This window comes from Canis aureus, chromosome 21, assembly GCF_053574225.1.
Source record: "Canis aureus isolate CA01 chromosome 21, VMU_Caureus_v.1.0, whole genome shotgun sequence".
Lineage (NCBI taxonomy): Eukaryota > Metazoa > Chordata > Mammalia > Carnivora > Canidae > Canis > Canis aureus.
The window spans coordinates 3356482-3376327 of record NC_135631.1 but is presented as its reverse complement, the minus strand read 5'-3'; the positions used below and the strand labels follow the sequence as shown (position 1 = coordinate 3376327).

Sequence of the window (19846 nt, the reverse complement as noted above, 5' to 3'; positions counted from 1 at the left end):
CCTCTCCTGTGCTGCTCTGCTTCTGTCCATCCTTGCTTTCCAACCTTTGCCCCCGTGTCCCTTCCAGTCTTCTCAGCCCCTTTCTATGCTCCCCTGTTCTCCTACTTCATCTTTAGCTCATTTTCCATGCCTGTGTGCTGTCTTCCTCCACTTCCCAAGAGTGGCCCCTTCCCAGCATCCTCTCCATTGCTTTCTTCTCTCTTCCCCAGCAGAGGGTCCCTGCATTCACCTCCGTCCTGTCCCTGAAGGGGTCTCGCTCTTCCTCCACTTCCCAAGCCCATACCTTCTTGAGTGCTCTCGATTCCCTTTTTCTTTACATGAGCTCTCTGGCCCTTTGTGCCTTCATCTCTCCTCTTCAATGCCCCCTTAAGCTCCCTAGAGGCCCAATGTTGCTCCTAAAAGGGCCCATATAGGACACAGGCCTTCTGGGCACTGAGGCAAGGGACAGAGAGGTGAGATAAAGAAGGGGAGGTGGGGATATTGGGGGAAAGTGTGCGGGGGGGAGGGGGTAGAGGGCCAGAGGTGAAAGAGGAAGGGACCCAGAGAGGAGCTGGCCCAGGGCTGGTGAGCAGATTGGAAGGAGGGGCCTTCCTCAGAGCTGAGTGGCACAGGGAGGCTCAGTGAAGGAGCTAAAGAGCTGGGAGACCAGGAGAGAAAATGGAGGAGAGAGCATGGGGGGAAGTATGTGTGTATGGAATGTTGATGTTGGGGTTGCCTCCGAGATGGCCACCCCTTTGCTGTGCAGCGGAGAAGAACAGCCCCAAGAGGGCTCATGGCTGCCCAGTGGCACATGGCAGCAGTGGGGGATCAGGAGGGCCCTGTAGGACAGTGATGGAAGGTGGTGGGAGCCTGAAGAAAGGAGCTGGGCAGGGTCAGGCAAGTGAGTGGATGGAGGAGGGTCAAAGGACAGGTAGAAGAGGAGGGAGGAGGCCATCTGTTCTGGCTGACCCCCTCCCACCTCTGCTTACCTAATCACGAGGACAGAGGTGAAAGGATGGGCTTCTCTTGGGACCCCATGCTTGGCTAGAGGAAGAGGCCAGCTTTGGAGAGTTTTCTAGGCCAGGCGAGATCCTTCCCTGCCCCAACATCTCCCTAGCATCTCCCATTGAGAGGGAGCATCTCCTGTAATCGCTTCTTCACTTCCCTTCCCCTGGCTTCTCCCTCTATTTCTCTTTGCCTTCCTTCCCTTCTTCTCTTCTCTTCTTTCTTCCATTTGCCTTCCATCCCCAACCCCTCCTGTTACATAATATCCCTACAGACCTGCCAGACACCCATTGACACCCTTGCACCGGATGTCAGTCTGGTCATGGGGGACCAGTACACCTGAGTCCTAAAAATGCCCCAAGGGGGTGCCACTCTCCTGGTCGTTGACCCCGATTCCCATTCTAGAGCCTCAGCCCCCGACCTTCATTTGTGCTACTCCCTGAAGCCAGGGTGGTGGGATCAACTCTAGCCTCAGTTCTGAGTCAGTAGCTTCTAGGGGTTCTGGATTTATCACTCCAGCTTGCTTAGAAAGGGACTAGCATTGATTCCGATTCTGAAAATGGGCGTGTTAACTTGGCCTTCTGACTGGATGATTTATGGCCAAGAATGGGCATAAGAATCAAGAGGATATTGTTCTGGGATTCTAGATCAAGAGAGCTGAGCCCAAGGATATGGACCTGTGGAGATCCCCCTGGGTTATGGAGGTCTGTATACAAAGAGCCGGTATGGGCTGTGGGCACCCAGGACCATGGCTTTTCTGAATTGTACAGGACATTTTATCCTCTCATGATTCTAGACCTACCAGAAGGGTTTTGTCATGGCTTCTGGTGCCGCGGGGAGACAGGCAGAGGGTCTGCATATGTAGTTTCAACCACAGGGACATCACTGCATGTGTTTTTTTTTTTTTTTTTTTACATAGAATGAGTTTATTGTTTGGGTCTGGGTTAGCTAACCATATTAATGGTTGGTTGTTTTTTTTTTTTTTTTTTCTAGAATGCAAGTGTGTGGGAACTGTATGGAAGATTCTTGATCATTTAGTGTTTTATTGGATCAACGAATTTCTGGGTCCAGAAGGCCCAGACCATGTTGGGTGTGGACAGAAGGTGCCATTCCTGGGCCGTTGGTGGTCGGCACCTGGGCAGGTGGCATCTTGTGTGCAGCCAGAGGCTCTCTTGCCTTGGGCTTCAGGGTTGTGTGCTGTCCCCCCCTCCCCCATTGTGCACAAAGTGGTTCGCTAGCTACATGGGGAGGTCAAAGACGGTGGGTCTGGGCCATCCTGGAGTAACATTCTGAGCCTTGGCTTAGGTCCCTTCTCCAGAGCCCTTTCCTGGAAAGGAAAGTGTGGCTCCTTGTCTCTGCGCCCCAGGGAGTCTTGTGGCCAGGGGCGGAGAGGACAGGTTGCTGGGGGTGGGGTGGTGGTTGTTGGGAGTTACCTCTGGGGGTGGGGGGTCCGGCCTGGTAGCCACCCGGAGGGACCTGACAGAGCCCCGCCCCCCTCCCCATCCCCCTGCCCACCCCCCTCCCCTCACCAGGCTGCAGCGCCTCCCTGGCGGGAGAAATGTGTCCCCAGGGTAATTACTGCTGCCCCAGTCCAATAAGCCATTCAGCCCCTGTGGTCCAAGACGCATCTCCCCACCCGATTCCCCCACAGTGTAATAAATGCCCTTAGGCTTTCACAGGCCCACCCCGTGTCATAAACCGCCTGCAGTGTTAGAACAGCAGGGTAATAAACCCCGGGAGAGGCCTGGTGGAGCAGGGCCTGGGCAGGGCCGGGGGCGGGGGCGGGGGCGGGGACGTGTGGCCGTGCTGTCCTGCTGTCCTGCTCCGAGCCAGCCCCTGCCCTCGCTGCTGGCCAAGGCCGTCTTTGTGCGCTCACCGCCATGTTTGCCGGCTGCCTCGTGTCTCCTCTCGGAGGGAGCCTCCCCGCGCTGGGTCTCTGTGTGGCCGGTGTGTTGTCACCTGTGTGTGGCTGTGGGGTCTCCTGTGGGGCCTGCGGCCCGGGTGCCGGTGGGGCCTCTGATCCTGGAGGCCTCACTGTCCTGTGGGGTATGGGGCTGGCCTGCTGCTCAGGCCTGCTCTGGGCTCAGGCAGGTTCTCTCCAAGGTGACGAGCTGCCTGGGTTTCTCGGGTGGGGAAGTGAGGAGAAATAGCCTCCTTTCCCTTTGACCTGGGAAGTTTGGGAGCAGGACCCATAGAAATGGGGTTCGATGGGTCTGAGGGACCAAGAAACCCAGTAAGCCCCCTCCTCCGTCTGACTGGGGGAGGGGGCTGGAGCATGTGGGGTGAAGAGGCAGCAGCCTCTGGACAGGGAGGCAGGGAAGGGGGCTGTGTGGAAGAAGGTCAGCAGTCTCAGTTCCCCTGGCCCTCCCCACCCCCCAAATTTGGACTTGCAGCTTGTGAGTAGAGGGGGAAGGGAGGACCCTGGGTATTATGGTTGCCATGGAAACAGCCGGTTTTCCAGAGTGCTGCAGTGTTGGGAGTGGAGAGGCTGTAGGGGCTGAGGCCTACTCTGCTCCTGGCCGGCAGGCCCTGCCCCTTTCAGACAAGTGACCTGCCTGGGGTGGGGGTGTGGCTCACTGTGTACCCTGCCTCCAGCCAGCTCTCCACCGTAATCTAGGGGCCCCATCCTGAGGGTTCTGCCCTCACCACGGGGCCTCCAGGGCCCCAAAGTATAAAGGATTTTTCGTCTGAGGGGGCGGGGCCAAGCTCCTCCTGTCTGCTGAGGGTGCTTCCCATTGACAGCAGTATTGAGATGTCAGTAGACATCAAGGTGGTTCTTTCTGGCCTGCTCTGCCCTGCCCTGGGCACTGGGGTCATCTCCCCTCTCTGGCTAGATCTGGGGAGATGGAGGGTGTTGATGACAAGTGCCTTGGAGAACAGCTCTTGTTCCCCCCAGCCCCGAACCCCTGCTGGCCTCATGGCCTCTCTGGGACCTGGGCAACAGTCTTCCCTTTTCTCCTTCAGGGCCTAGGAGCTTCCTGGGGTAGAGCCCACTGATTGTCCCAACTGCACCAGGGCTCCTAGTCCCTGGGGTGAGAGACCCCAGGGTGCTTGAGGTGCCCAGCCCTATTGTTACCAGCTGGGCTGCCATCTTGACGGAGCAAGATGCTTCGGGCCTCAGGCCCTCCTGGAGCCTGGCTTCCCTGACCCAGGGCTTTCCATCCTACCCCTGAGTTCTCCTACTCCTTCCCAGCCTACCTCAGGCTTTTGTGCTCAGCCCCCCACCTGCCTTTCTCTCTGGATAAATCCTCCCCTGAACTCCTCTCCCCCAAGAAGCGCTTTGAGAGGAGTTGTTTGTGGCAAATTATTTAATTAAGTATTTTATGAATCTCATCTCCTCCATTTATGTTCTAAAGAATGGAAGATTGTTCTCTTCCTTCTCTGAAGGCCCCAGATTACTAGTCCTCTAGGCCTCCCAGACAATCAATGTTTCCTTCCCGGAAACTGGGTGACTGGCCCCTCACCCCCCACACCTGCCATTGTCTGCCCCTACCCACCCCCCTGCAGCCCAGTCACCGCAGGAGGGAACCTGGCGACTAATGGGGTTTATTTTGGGGCTGAGATCGTTAGGGACCTCACACCCGCCCCCGGCTGCCGGATGGAGGAGCCTGAGAGGGGGAGGGAGGCTGGAGTGGGGGAGGGCAGGGAGAGGGAGCCTTCATCCCTGGCTCTGAGTTCTCCCACTTTCTCTCACCTACACCCCCCTCTGTCCATCTGTCTCTCTGCCTCCTTCCTCCTCTGGCTGTCAAGTCTCTGTTCCGTACCCACCCCGCCCCCTGCCCCAGCCCCAATATCTCTCTCTTCTTTGCTGGGTAAGGCTCCAGGCAACCCCTCTCTGGGGACCTAGGCAGCCCCTTAATTGGGAGTGGAAACAAGGAGTCCTGGCCACACTGGGACCAGGATTTCCAGGGGCTTGGGAGTGGGTGGGGGTAGGTGGTGGAAGGGTGCCAGCCTGTGGGCTATGAGTCAGAGCTGAACACAGCCCCTGCGCCTCTCGCCATTGCCTGGGGCTCCTTGGCTTTGGTGCCTGCTCAGCTTGGGCTCATAGGAGCACACACCTCAAATCTGTCACCTCTGCCAGCCCTGGGAGAAGTTGAGCTGGGCGGGCCCGGGCCCCCTGGGTCCTGCCTGCCCTCCGTCCACTTCCCGGTCCCCTTGCAGCCTCTCCCTGGGCTCTCTCTCTGTGTCACTCTCTCTATTGCCTCTCTGTTTTGCTGTAATTAAAGCTAGAATTCTTGATGAGGCAGCTACATCTGTCTGTGCGCGTGCACGGGCTCTCAGCCGGGCACCCGCCTGCCAACTGTTCCTGAGGACTGCAGGGCCTGGTGGCTGCTGTAGGTATCACAGCCGAAGCCTGGTGGCCCTGTGCAGCCCTGAGGACCTGCTAACTTCACTCACCTGAAGTCATATCTCCCTTTCTCTTTTCTCTTTGCAGCCGGGACCACATACATCTTTGGGAAGGGGGGAGCACTCATCACCTACACGTGGCCCCCCAATGACCGGCCCAGTACGAGGATGGACCGCCTGGCCGTGGGCTTCAGCACGCACCAGCGGAGTGCTGTGCTGGTGCGGGTGGACAGTGCCTCCGGCCTCGGAGACTACTTGCAACTGCACATCGTAAGGATCCTGGGTCCTGGCCCCTGCCCCTCCTCCCCGCCCTCTAGTCTTCCTACCCTAGATCTACTCAGTCCCCTCATTGCCATGGAATCAGCACCTCACATCTTCTCTCATGTTTCCCCCAATTCCTGGAGGGCCCTCTGAGACCCTCTCCCTTCCTGTTGTCCATTCTCAGAGCCACTCTAGCTGATTTGAAGCTCCCCACTTCCTGACTCCATCTCCAGGTCATCTCCTGACCTTCCTGAACAGAGGGCTACTTGAGACTTCTAGGCCATTCTCCTGCAGCCCATGAAACATCCGCACATTGCAACTGCCCTGGGCTGCTGCCTGCCCACTGCTAGACCTATGGCAGCCCGCTGTGGCCTGCACCGATTCTTGCCCTGCTTCATATGCCCCTGCCCCAGAGCAGTCCATGCTTGCTTCTGCACCTTGCCTGTAGATCCTGCTGCTGCCTGTGCTCTGCCCTTAACCTCTGTTCCCATGACCTTTGCCCTCCCAGCAGCCCCTTTACCCTACCTCCCCTCTACCTTCCCTGGCCATGCTCACTCCTCTCTGACCTCTTGGCCCAGCCGTACATCCCCACCCTGGCCTCCTGTCCCACTTGGCCATACCTTTTTTTGCCCAGCTCCCCTCCTCAACCTCTGCTTCTTTCCAGTGCCTCCCTCTGGGCCTCCTACCAAACCTGCCCCGATCTGCCCTACCCACCCTACTGCCCTACACACCATATCCCCTGTCCGCTCTACCTGCCATATCCACCGTTCTTGCCATACATTTCATACCCTCCTAGCCGCCATACCCCCTACCCACCCTACCTGCCATACCCACTATTCTTGCAATACACCTCTGCCCTCCATATCCCCCTCCCCACCATTACACACCATACCTCTCTGCCCGCCATACCCCCTTACCCACCATACACCTTACACACCCTACCTGCCATACTGACCATTCTTGGCACACCCCTCTACTCAGTCCCCTCATTGCTATGGAATCAGCACTTCACATCTCTCATACCCGCCATACCCCCTTTCCATCATACCATGCCCTAACCACACCCCCCACCTGCCATACTCACAGCTCCTCTCTGTTTTCATCCTAACTCTGTCTTCAGGCAGCCCCTTTTCTTCCTTAACCCCTTCCCCATTTCTAGTCCTACCCCACAGCCTTCCCAATAGCCTCTGGCCTTGGTCTGTTTCATTTCTGCACTTAGCCTCTCCCCTGCCCCATCCCCATGGCCTTAACCCCTGGGCCTCTGACCTCAATCTCATATCCACCTGTAAGTCCCCTTTCCTTTCGCTGCCCGCATCCTGCATGCTGACCCTGGCCAAGGACCCCTGAGCTGTGGGTTCGAGTAGGGCAACCAGGCTCTATGTGCTAGAAAGGTCTGGGTGGGGGGTCCTGGGCTTTAAGGGGACCTTGGAAGTATGTTTGTGTTCTGGTCCCTCCTCATCTGATTGGACTGTGGCTACTGGCCCCTCCTTGCACATTAACTTTCCGGGGTACCCTGCACATCCCTCCCCCAACACCAGGGAGCAAAGGAAGGAGGTGTGAGATGTCCTGTGGGCTGAGTGGAGCTGGAGTGGGAGCAGCAGCCGCTGGGTGCTGGATGGGGGAGGCCAGGCAGAGAAGCATGTAGGGAAGGGGTGAGGAGGGATGAGTAGAGCCTGGGGAGAATGCCTGGAAGGTTTGTGCCAGTGTGAGCAAGATAGTGTCCCCGGCTGGATGTGAGAGACCACGGCCATGGACAGCACACGCGACTGTGCGAGACATGTGGGGCCAGGTGCATACTGACGGTGTTGGGAGTGACAGGGGACCTTGGGGGACCATGGGGGACAGGCTCTCGGCCTCTGATCACATGTGTTGCTCCATGTTTGCACTTCCCAGGGGAGTGTGGTACTTGCTGTTACTCCAGTCTCCTGACCCTGTGGCAGGTGTGGCTGTGTCTCCATGGCCTTCTCTGCGAGTTAAGGCTGTGTTCTCTCTCTAGACAGTCATGAGGAGCCAGGTGTGGCTTCGGAGCTGCTGGCCTGGGTTTGAGTCTCAGCTCTGCCACTTCCTTGCTCTGTCCTCGTGCAGCCACGCTGTGAGCCTCAGTGTCCCCTTTTGAGGCCCGATAATAGGATGGCAAGGGGACAAAGGGAGTCTCTGAGGTTTCAAGGACACTGTGTGTGTAAAGCCTCGGGACACGGCCCAGCCGACAGGAAGCACCCAGTGTCAGCCTACACCCTGATCATCTGTGATTCCAGCCAGACGTGTCCATCTGCCTATGTTCTGGAACTGCCTCTTTGACCAGTCCTGTGTGTCTTTGTGCCTGCAGGGTTAGGGGACAGGGTTTCCGAGCACTGAAGAGACAGCGTGGGGGCTCAGGGTGCAGGGAGAAAGGACCCACAGTCCTCACCTGGCACAGGCTTGTGGAGGAATGTGGCCTGGTGCCTGGTGTTGCTGAGGGCTGGGGTGGGGTGCCTGACCTTGATGGGGAGCCTGGTGAGGGTGGGGACCCTGGGGGGAGTGTGGGAGCCACAGGAGAGGCCAGCTGTGAGGGAAGAGTAGGGCCCAGCCAGGCTGAAGCCCCTGGGGGGCAGCCCCCAAGCCCCTCCTCTCCTGGTGACACACCAGCTCCCACCGCCGCGTCATTAGCAGCTCTCAGAGAGTGGGGAGGCGGCAGCAAAATAAGAGAAAAGCAATTTGACGTTTCTAATAAAGCGTCGCTCCACTTTGCCAAATTAATTTTGACTCCCATAATTATTTGCTGTAGGAGCGGCCGCGTTCTCCCCACCGCCGCCTAATGAGGTAATTGGGGAATTAGGAATTAATGACTTTAACAGAAGTGACAACTGACTTCACGTTGGGAGCAGCTCTGGGAACTGCCTCTCCCCCGGAGCGTATGGCTCTGAGCTCAGCTGCCTCCTAGGAAACCCAGGGGTCCTGCCTTCCAGTCACCCTGGCCAGCCCTCTGGCACCCCAGGTCCCAGGCAGCCTCTACTCCTTGACCACCATCACCGCCTGGCCCGAGCCTCATCGGTTGAAACCCTCAGAGGTGTCTAAGGGACTGATGCTATTCTGGGGTGATGTTATTGCTAATAATAGTACTGAGGAGCTTCAGCTCTTTTCCTCGTGTGTGGGGAGCACGTGATCATCCCGTCTCCCTGGGATGTTGTCAGTCTGTGGGTGGTGGGTGTGTGGGGCTTGCGAGTACTCTTTGTTAGGCGAGCCCAGCCTCAGTTTCCCTGAGGAGAGATGCTGCATTGTGTGTATATGACTCCGTGTGTGTGTGTGTGTGTGTGTGTGTGTGTGTGGCCTTCCCAGGTTCTAGGAAGGGGAGAACTGGATCCAGAAGTGAGGAAGGGAGTGGGCCTGGATCTCCAAGTGAGCCACAGCTGCCCACCTTGTGCCCAGCTCTTTGCAAAACCCTAACCCCCACCCCATCTGTGAGCCCCCCATCCCCATCCTCAGTGGCAGGTTCTTGGCTCTGCTGGATGCAGGAGTTGTTAGTGGAATGGGCCCTAATGCCCAGGCTGGACTGGGGTAGTCTTTCAGGAAGACCCCAGGAGTGTGTGTGTGTATGCTCTAGGGATCTGGGTCCCATAACTGTGTGATTCAGGGGGCCTAAGGGAGCCTGTGTGGGTGTCTGTCCTGTGTGGAGGAGGGGCATAGAGGGCTAGGGGGCTCAGTCCAGGAGTGCTGCCAGGAAGTGCAGGGGAATGGAATAGGGGCCCAGGTTTAGGGCCTCCTGGGCCTTCCCCTGGCTTCTTTTGATGTCTTTGGCCCCTCAGATAGATTGGCCTCAGTAGCTGCTCAGATTATCCCCCGGCAATCTCCCCAGACTAGTGGGCAAGGGAGAGAGAACACTGGCTTTGGAGTCAGGCCAACTGGGGTTCAAATCAGGGGTTCCTTTCCTGTGATGTGGATTTAGGGATGTTACTCAACCTCCCTTAGCTTCAGTTTTCTCCTTAGTGAATTGAGGATTCCATAAGTTTCCTGAGAGGGTTGCTGTGGGGATGAAGAGAACATATGTGTATAGTACCCTCTGAGGCCTGGCACATTTTAGGGGTTCAGTAAAGCACTCCCTCTTATGCTGGTGCCGTCAACAGAACTCTTCTGGGGCTGGATCCTCGGTGGCCTCTGGAGGGTTCCCCAGGCCCTGCCCATCCAGAGCCTGTGACCCCAGGTCCCAGAGGTTGCTGAGACTGACTCTTGGCTCCCCTCTTCCAGGCCTGGGTCTCTGACTTTCCTCTCCTGTCCTTCCTCAGCTCCCAGCCCATCCTCTACCCCTACACCCACACACTCACGTTTCCTTAGTAAGTCTACTGTGATTTGTCTCCCTGATCTCTTTCCATACTCATCACTCCCAAAATATAGTCCAGACTCCCGCCTTCACTCCTATGACTTCACATTCAGGCCTGACCAACATGGGGCCTATGAGCTGCCAGGAGAGGCATGTTGCTACCTTCGTCCAAGAGCCCTGGGGACCTGCTCAGTGCTGAGCATGCAGGGAAGGGGAGTCTTGAGGCTGGGAGTGGTGGGGCGTGGTGAGGCCAGACTTTCCTCAGGTGCTAGGCTGGCTTCCATGGGCTTCTCTGTTGGTTGTGCCCTAGAGAGGTCTCTAATGGCCCCCAGCTTGATCCTGGCCTCCTTGTCCGGTCCTGGGCTCAGTGGCCCTTGCACAGAATGGGTGCCCTGTAAACATTTGTGAATACTCTGAACGAACCAAAAGGCAAAAGGCAGGTGTGCTTAGCGGAGATGCTCCCTCCAGGCTCTGCACCCCACCGAGGTCCCGACCTCTGAGTCTCAGGTCACTCTCTTGCCTGCATGTGGGGGGAGGCAAGCTTGCCCACCTCTCTGGGCAGGTAAGAGGGTCAGCAAATGCAGGACTGGGAGATGTGCGTTGTAAAGCTGTGAAGTGCCACAGATCTGGGGCGGTGGTGGTCACAGGTGGAGTTCTAGAGTGAATGGTTATTGCCTCCTAGTCGCTGACCTCTCCTCCTTGTCCCCAGGACCAGGGCACCGTGGGGGTGATCTTTAACGTGGGCACGGACGACATTACCATCGATGAGCCCAACGCCATCGTGAGCGACGGCAAATACCACGTGGTGCGTTTCACCCGAAGTGGCGGTAACGCCACCCTGCAGGTGGACAGCTGGCCGGTCAATGAGCGGTACCCGGCAGGTAGGCGGAGCCGGCGCGCAGAGGAGGCGCTGTGGGCGGGGCGAACAGGGAAGCCTCTGATAGGATCACTGGTTGCCGGGGGCGGGGCTAAGCCTCGGAGAGGCCACGTGAGAGGCGAGGCTAGTGGCGACCAGGACTGGGGTATGGCTAAAGAGAAACCTCGGGATTTGTGAGCAGGGCTGGACCTCGGTGTTGGGAGCCTGTCGGCTAGGAGGGAGAGGGCAGAGCTGAGCTGGGAAGGCCGCAAGGCCAGGCCCCAGGTAGGGGTGGGGGAGAAGAGTAGGGGAAGAAGGGTAGAAGTAGGGAGAGTCTGACACTATTGAGGAAAGGATGGGTTTAGAATTGAAGGACAGGCAAAAATGGGAAGGCAGATGCAGAAACCAAAGAGAGAAGATCCATAAGTAACCCAAGATCTATCTTGGCAAGGAGGCAGGCCTGATCCCAAGGACAGGACCAAAGAATGAACCAAGGTCTTTACAAAGAGCAAGTCAAAGATCCATTATCAGGAGTTCTAGATAAAGGAAGAAAAGTGACCATAGAAGCTTAGAGAAAATGAACCCCAAAGTCTCAGAGAATAAGGGACACGGTCAAAGGGAAAGAATGCCACGTGATGAGAGTGCAAGCACATTCCACAGACCTTCTCTGGGAGTCTCCTAGGTGTCAGGCTCTGAGGACACAGGGAAGCAGGACATAGCCTCTGCTTGCAGGGAGCTCACAGTCTAGGAGTGGGAAGCCCGGGAATGCAAACAGACCTGGTTCCACAGTGTCACACAGTGTGACAGCTGTGGTGGCCCAGGATAGACCAAGATTCTAAGGAGCAAGGGGAAGGAGAGGATGAGGACATGGGAAAAATGAGGAGGCAGAGAAAGAGCCTCAGAGTGCGGGGGAGCCAGGGGAGGAGTGATAGAGAGATATGGGAACAGTCACTGGGACAGGAGCAGAGACGGAGGCAGTCCCGGAGTGATGCAGAGAGATATATGGAGATGTTGTGGCACAGACCCAGCCAGTGGGAGAAGAGGTGGACAGAGCTTCAGGAGGGAGAAGAAGAGAGCCCAGTGCTGGAGACTGAGAGGGAGGGGCAGGAGGGAACTGCAGAAATGCAGACTTGTGGAGGTATAATCTGGCTGAGCGACCCCACAGTCACACACGGGGGCGACCAAGGAGAAGGGAGAGCATCTGCAGCCTCACTCCCTCTCTGAGGCAGAAGTGACAGCCGAGGCGGGGGCAGAGTGGCTGCCCCACGCTGGCTGAGAAGGGTGTGGGCAGAAGGACAGGGAAAGGTGCAGGTGTGCAAACTCTCACAGGCCTGCTTACACTGGTGTAAAGATGCAGGTTTGTACCCCACAGTCTCTGGTGATGAAGAGAACCACATGGTCCCACCCTCCCCAAAAAAAACTACAGAGGCTGATGGACATATAGGACAAACACAGACACACAGATGACTACAAATACTCATAAGGTCAAACTGACATTGGAGAAAGGAAAGCCCTGCTGAGGGAGGCCTGCCTACACCAAGGTTCTGGGCATGTGTGGGGTCACTCAGGCACACAAACACTCCTGTGTGAAGTCTTGCGTGTGTGCAGGCCAGGCTGTGTAGGTGTGACTGCCCTACTGTCACCAGGCTTCTCTCTCAGCCACACTCATGTGAGGGCAACCTTTGTAGCAGTGAGGACCTCAGCCGAGGCTAAATGGGACTATACTGGGAGGACATGAAGGCTTCATCACATCAAACCATGACTTGGGTCCAGAGCTTCTTCCCATGGAGCCCATGCCTGCTCTCCTCTGCTCAGGGACCCCTGGCTGGGGATGGGGAAGACTGCTGGGTGTTCCCTCACCTGTAAAGCAGTGCCCACCTGTGTGCAATGTGAGGGCAGACGGTCGACGGAAGCCGAGTGTCATCCTGAGCAACACTGACAGGCAGGGTTGGCAGGTGGCATGGCCCAGAGCCTGGGCCTCCAGACTTTTAGGGAGCACAGAGACTCAGCTCTTGGATTCTGAGTCAACAGGACCTGCCTTTTAATCCTGGACTGTCTACTGACAAGTTGTCTGGCCCTGGGTGAGTCATCCAGCCTCTCTGACTGTTTCCACCTCTGAAAGATGGGGATAATATGCACCTCATAGTAATATTGCGAGAATTCCATAAGATGGCCCAAGGAAAGCACTAGAATGACATGGCCTAGAGGAGGTGCTCAACAAACAGAACTTCTGTTAGAATTGTTATGTACTCCAATGAGGCAGATGTACATTTTTCCCTTCCTCTCAGGACACATACAAGGACAGATACAGGCACACACAGGGGGTCCCTAAAAGACTCCTGCCCTCCTGAATGTGCTCTGCGTGTGTGCTTCCCCCACCTTGCCCTGTATGACTCCCTTCTGGTCCCTTCATCTCTCCTCCAGTGTCTTCTTTGGTACCTCTCTCTCCCATCCCCAGGAGGGGGATGGCCTAAGCCACCTCTAGCAGAACAAAAAACACTGCTGGTCACTTGCCAGTCTCCCCTGCTTGGCTGGGGCACTCTGTGGGTAAGGGCCAGGGCTTCATCCTTCATCTTCAATACCCGGCACCAGAACAGAGAAGGCACTCAAAATAGATGTTTGTTGAGTGACTAAAAGAGTAAACAATCCATTTTTTTACTCAGATACTAGTGACTTAAATCTGTAGGGAAGGCAAGGGCTCGTTGCGTCAGAAGCACCTAGTCAAGGCAGCAGCCGTGTACACACGAACACGTGGTGTGCTTGTCCATGGGAGGTGTCCATGGCATGCCCAGGGCCCAGGCCTCACTGGAGGCCAGCGCAGCTATGCAGTGTGAGATGAGCAGGAAAGCCCCCCCGCCAACAAGTTATTGAATATTGTACATGGTTTCAATGGGAGGAGTGGCCAGATTCCCAAAGGAAATCATTTCCATTTCCACTGCTACAGACTGGGATAATCCACAGTCCGTGGATGCAGATAGGAGCATACCAAACTCCTAGGTGCACACACACACACAGTCTTCCTATCTCCAAGGCCTGGACAGTGGTGAGTGGAGAGAGGGACAGGTAGGGATGAGAAAGGGTGGGGTTAGGAACTGTGGGGAGGAGCCTAAAGCAGAAAGGGTAGTGAGTGACAAGGCATCAGGAACTGGACTAGGTCCCTGGGGCAGAAATGAATGGGGCAGAAATGAAGGGACCTGAGCAGAGTGGAATCTGAAGGTCTTGGAATGGGGCTGGAGGTGGGGGGGATGGCTGTGGGAGAGGCAGAGAAGGGCAGAGGGGTGGGTGGGGCTGTGGGTGGCGGGGTGACCTGTAGCAGTGGTAGGCAGAGGGGATGGTGGGAAGGGTTACAAGGCTGTGGTGATGGGCCCTTTGGAGGAAGGGATCAGGGTGGAAGCTCGTGGGGTAGGGGTGTGGGGTGAGCTGGCAAAGAGCACAGTGGGGAGCCAAGCGCAGAAGGGAAGGGGAGCTGAGTGCCTGGAGAAGTGGTTTAAATGTTACTGTTAAGTGCGAGTGCCGGGCCACCCCCTAAATGCCGCATAAACCCCACTTAACCCATCCCTCCCACTTCTAAACCACCCTCTAAACTCAGTAACCAGCCGGGCCACTGACCCCTCCTACCCCCTAACTTAAACCCGCTAAATGCCCCTCCCTGCTCCACTGCCCCACTTTGGGATGGGGAAGGAAGGTGGGCACAACAGCTTGAGCAAAGATAAACCTGTTTAACCTCTGACCTTTGACCTTCCAGCTGCCTTTTCCTTTTCTGCTACTCCCTGTCTTTTTCTTTGGGTCACTCGTGCCCCTAGGGTGGGGCTGGCTCTGGATGGGAGCCTAGGGAGGGGATGGGGAGGATAAGGGACCCAGCGCTGCTTCTCCCGTCTTGGGTGGACCTTACCCCCTTTCTGGTGGATGTTGCTGCCTTACCTTGAGTCTCCTGAGAAATGCGTAATTACTTTGCTAACTCCTTTGGACTTCGTCGCCTGAGAAACCTACTGTCTTTCTAAACTTTTCCAAGGAAACTTTGATAACGAGCGCCTGGCGATTGCTAGACAAAGAATCCCCTACCGGCTTGGTCGAGTAGTAGATGAGTGGCTGCTCGACAAAGGTAATTAACCAGAATTAATTAATTAATTAATTAATTAACTTTAAAAACAAGATCTTAAAGGTGCAGAGCTCTCTCTTTCCCCACCGTGCCTTCCCCATCGCCCACCCCTTAGGGAAGGGACTGATCATCCCACCAGGATGCCCCCTTCCTCTCTAGAGACAAGAGTCTTCGTCTTTAGAAGTAGAGGGGTGGTTTGGGACTGGGCTAGGGTTTTGCTCAGAAGAGGTTTCCAAACCCCGAATGGGCGAGGGTGATCCTTGAGATTGTCCAGTTGAGACTCCTGACCACCCTGGTAAAGCAGGCTGGAGGGCAGATCAGGAGCGGGGTTTTATAAAGGGCCAGCCAGAGGGCCACAGTGCATTGAGAAGCAGGAAGCCTTTGGGAAACAGGAAGTGCTGATCCTAGGATCCAAAGGGAGGGTGGGAAGGCTTCACTGGGGTCATTAGAGGAGGAAAGGGATGAGTGGGGGGCCTTACATCCTACTGGAAAGACCCCTCTTTCCCAGGGGAGTGGTGGTGGGGCACTGTCTCTGGAATGGACTCCTGTTGGTCTGGAAGGCCTCTCAGAAGTAACAGAGGCGGGGGTAGGAGGATGCTAGGAAGGGTGTCCCATCCCACGGGGGTTTCTGTGCCTACTGAGCTGGTGAGCAAGACAGAACAGGCTAGCTGAGTGGCTATGTGTAGTGAGGCACTGCTGGGTGTGAGGGAGAAGGCCACTTGTCACCAAGGGAAGTTGGGGCCAAGGGCAAAGCCATCCCATTCCCTTCGGAGAGGGGGCGAGCTCTGTACCTCTAAGGCTAAACTCTAGGGGGGAAGTAGAGCTGTTAAACCCCTATCTAACCAGCTGATAACTGTGCTTTTAAATGTCCACTGGGGCCTGCCCCAGCTAAAACCCCCAAATGTCACCTCCAGCCCCTCATACAGCCAGCGGGGACTAAACATGCTGATAACCAGATGTGATAAATCCATAACAAGACAAAAAGTTAAAGGGACTGTAACAGACATCGCTAAAACCTACAGCCCCCAGCCGCACTGGGTTGCTCATTCCAGCGGGGTGAACTTTAACCCTTTGAGGAGTTCATTGTGGGTGGGGCCACAGGGGCCAAGTTCGCTGACCTGTGTAGCTTCCTCTCCATTACCCACCTCCCTCTCCTAGAATCAGAGAGGCCAAGGGAGCAGCCTGGGCTGAGGCTGGGACAACTTGTGACCCCCAGGCAGGCAGAGCTGGACAGGCCCAGGGCGGGGTGGGTGGTGGTGAGGCTAGTGGCTCAGGAGAGGTTGAACCCCAGCTGTCCTTTCCTAGCTATGGGGTCACGCCTTCTCTCTAGAGCCCTATTTCCTCTTCTGGAAAGTGAAAGATTGGGCAAAACGCTCTGGTGTTTCCCAGAGGTGGAAGGAAGAGCTCACTTCCCCTTCCAGAAGCCTTGTTCCCTCCTGAGAAGGACAGGGAAAGTGAGCCGGCTGGCTCAGCCTCCCTCCTGGAGGCTGCCGGGAGAATGAGAGGAAGTAAGGAGCAGGAAGGTATTTAAAAACAAGATCTGGGCACTCTTGGAGGGATTATTTTACAGTCAGCATCTGGCATGTGGTAGGTGCTCAATAAATATTTATTGAATGAATCAATTTCCAGTTCCAAAACATATCCGGTGAAGCCCAAGTCCCATGAGATGCTTCCCAAGAAAGAGATTTGTGGTAAAATGAGCTTGGGAAATGCTGAATCCTGTTTCTTCCTCTTGGAGATAGATACATGTGGACGTTGGTTTAATAAAGGCTCTGAGAAGTCCTGTGAGAAAGAAACCTGTCATTTAATTGTGAAATGTTTGCTTCCCAAACTTGTTCAACCACTGTGAGCCTTCTCCTCTTCATTTTCTCCTAACTTTTATGCCTGGGAATAATCTCTGGACGCGGTGGTCCTCAGGCACTCTCTGGGTCTAGTATTCCAGCTGCTACTAACCAGTGCTCAGCTTTTGTGGACGGAGTAAGGTGCTGGGCACTGGGAGGGTGCTGGAGGAGGAGAGGCTGAGCAGAGGGCCAAGCAGATCCCTGCCTCAAACCCCCTGCCATGGGTGGTCATTGGCTACAGGCCACACAGATGGTTGGATGGCCCAGGGAACCTGTGTTTCCAAAGAGGGAGTGGGTTTCACAAGTTGGACTATCCTCAGCCCAGGTTTTGGGGGCAGGGCTTACAGACACCTAACTCTAAACCAGATCTTTAACGAGACACTAACCAGAGGCTAACAAGGGCTAAGCCAGGTTTTAAACCCCCCAGCGCCAGCAGCTGAAGGTCCAGGGGAGCAGGGGCGATGTAGTGGTTCCTCTGTGCCCCTCCTCCCCAAATAAGCAACACCAAAAACAAAGTTAAATCTAAACTTAAACATAATAAATATCTTTTCTAAAAACCAAACCAAAGCAACAAACTCAGAGGGTTAAACCGACCCCCGGATCCACTAAAACCAAAGAAAACAGCCAAACCCCACCCAGGTGGGAATTCTGAGGTGTCACTGCTGAGTGGCGGGGGGGGGGCGAGATTGGAGCTGGAGCGGTTTTTTGGCTGTCAGCGAGCGAAGCAAGGTCCCTTTAACATTTTCCATCTGTGTGCTTGCACATCCTGGCGGGGAGGAAGGCCTCTGCTGTCCAGGGCCTGGTCCCCTGGCAGTGGCTGGGCCTTGGAGGGGGAGGTGGGGAGGAGAGACGGGAGCCTGGCCAGAGGTCGGAGGGCTTGGTGGTGGCTGGCAGGGCAGAGTGAGGCCTGCGTGGCTGCTCCCACCCTCACGCACGCCAGCCCTCCCCCCACGCACCATCCTCCCTGGCACCTTGGTGTCCCTCCCTCTCTGCTTTGACACGCACTGACCACTTGGCCTGGCAGTCTCCTTCTCTGTCTCTGTCTCTTTGTCTTCTCTGTCTGCTGCTTCTGAGGGCTCTATGGCTCAGGGCTGGACACTGGGCGTGAGACGTTTGGGGAAGCAGAGGGAGAAGATGGGGATCCAACTGAAGGAAGGGAAAGAAGGGGGGGCGACGCCCCTGGAGCAGGAGTGGAGAGGGGGATGGGAAGGTCAGAGGCTTGAGCATGGGGGCAGGGGGGGCTGGGCTCCCTCCCTTTCCAGCCCTTGTGTGCCTTGGGGGACCCGCCCCCTCCGGGGTCCCTACCTGGCTGGGCTAGGGGCTGTGGCTGACAAGGACTTTCCCTTTGGTGTCTGCCCCCTCCTCGTTTCTCCAACCCCCCACCCCCTTTGCTGGTTTCCCTCTCCATCCTCTTGCCTTCCCTTGCCTTCCCTCTGTTCTCCCTGTCCCTTTCCAATCTGTCCCCGCTGCCTGTCCCTCCCCTGTCTGTCGCCCCGCCCCCGCCGATTCCCCTCCCCACCAGGCCGCCAGCTGACCATCTTCAACAGCCAGGCTGCCATCAAGATCGGGGGCCGGGATCAGGGCCGCCCCTTCCAGGGCCAGGTGTCCGGCCTCTACTACAATGGGCTCAAGGTGCTGGCGCTGGCCGCCGAGAGCGACCCCAATGTGCGGACTGAGGGCCACCTGCGCCTGGTGGGGGAGGGGCCATCCGTGCTGCTCAGTGCGGAGACCACGGCCACCACCCTGCTGGCCGACATGGCCACCACCATCATGGAGACCACCACCACCATGGCGACTACCACCACACGCCGGGGCCGCTCCCCCACGCTGAGGGACAGCACCACCCAGGTGAGGGTCTTGTGGGCTGATGGATAAGGAGTGAGGCTTTGGCAGGGTCGGGGGTGGGGCTGATGTCTACACAGCAACTGTGGCACCCAGGGGAGGCTCCGAGGGGTCTGGGGGCATCCTGGAGGCTGCTGTATCATCCTAGTGGTCACGGTGGTGGTTCGGGTAGGGGGAGAGGTCTCCTTTCATGATGTGACCTTTGCCTTGGTGGCCAGGGGTGTTGTAGATGGGAAGGTGGCACTATTTCCAGGGGCCTTCCCAGTGTGACAGGGGAGTTTGGAGCTCCAGCCAGACCAGGCAAGACCACCTAAGAGGGAGGAAGTCTGGACCGGGGTGAGGGTGAAATGAGCTGGTCTGCCGGCCCCAGAACGGAGGCCAGGCCCAGTGGCGTGCGGGGAGCGAGCGGCAGATGGATAGAACCAGGGTGGCATCGCTCTGGCGGGGCGCATAGGTGAGAGCACTGGGGGTGCCTAGAGGCTCAGCTGGGGGCTGGCGGAGGCCCCGGAACAGCATCTGCCTGATTCCTGGTGCCCTTACAGCGGGACGGCAAGCCTCCTACCTTCTCGCATCTTCTCCTCGTGACTGTGAGCAGATGGCCCACCTAGCAAGCCTCGTGTTCTCTATGTCTAGTGCCTGAGGGGCTGTTGGTGTGGACAGTTTGGTGCTTTACCCTTCGCCCTGCCTGCCCCACCTGCTCAGGGGCTCTCTCTAGATCAGGGCAAGCCTCGGGGATTTGAGTTTATCTTCTCTTGTATCTGGATGGGATTGTACCTGGGGAGTGAGGCTCTCATGGGGCAGGACAGGCCTGGCTGTCGTGATGCCGAAAGCCAGTTGACCACATGTGACTTACAGAGGCAGCTCGGGGATCCGGCTGAGTTTTCTGGTTGTCGCCAGCAAGGACTGTGGCCCAGGGAGGTCTCATACCTGGCATGGTAGACCCACCACCCTCCCAACCCAAGCTACTTCTGTCCCTCATCACCCATGGCTGTTGAGCCTCTGTGCCTAAAGAAGACTCTGTGCTCCCAGGGGGAGGGGGAGGTCTGGAGGCAGCCTGGGGAGCAGGTCCCAACTCTACCACTGGCCTGCCTTTAGCGTCTGGAAGTGAGGGCTGGATTCCATGAGGTCTAAGTCCACTCATCCCTGCCAGTCTGTGCTGTAGGGGGCCTGGCACCAGCCAACAGCCTCGTGCAGGTGAGAGATACAAGTCTGAACCCCCTTCCCCTTTGCCTTCACTGCCAAGAAAAGCAAGGGGACCTGATTGACAGGCCTTGCCCCAAGGAGCAGGGAGCCCTGGGAGAAAGGCCTGGCCCTGCCCAAGG

The 19846-nt window shown here is 56.8% G+C and overlaps 1 protein-coding gene and 1 long non-coding RNA gene across 33 annotated transcripts in view; one reads left to right on the top strand and one right to left on the bottom strand.

The window, feature by feature from the left end:
- NRXN2 (neurexin 2) overlaps positions 1-19846 on the top strand; it is a 97396-nt gene that overhangs the window by 62845 nt on the left and 14705 nt on the right. For 23 of the 32 annotated variants that reach the window (XM_077862256.1, XM_077862246.1, XM_077862245.1 and 20 more), the window contains 4 exons: positions 5420-5601; positions 10596-10767; positions 14755-14844; positions 18205-18530. In XM_077862256.1, the coding sequence (XP_077718382.1) occupies positions 5420-5601; positions 10596-10767; positions 14755-14844; positions 18205-18530 (770 nt within the window). The remainder of the gene's footprint in view (positions 1-5419; positions 5602-10595; positions 10768-14754; positions 14845-18204; positions 18531-19846) is intronic. The other 9 variants (XM_077862272.1, XM_077862258.1, XM_077862265.1 and 6 more) reach the window with 1 other exon arrangement.
- On the bottom strand, positions 2008-3530 carry LOC144292247 (uncharacterized). The gene is made up of 2 exons (XR_013359693.1): positions 2861-3530; positions 2008-2311 (listed from the first exon to the last, which is right to left on the bottom strand). It is a non-coding gene; the product is annotated as an uncharacterized LOC144292247 (long non-coding RNA).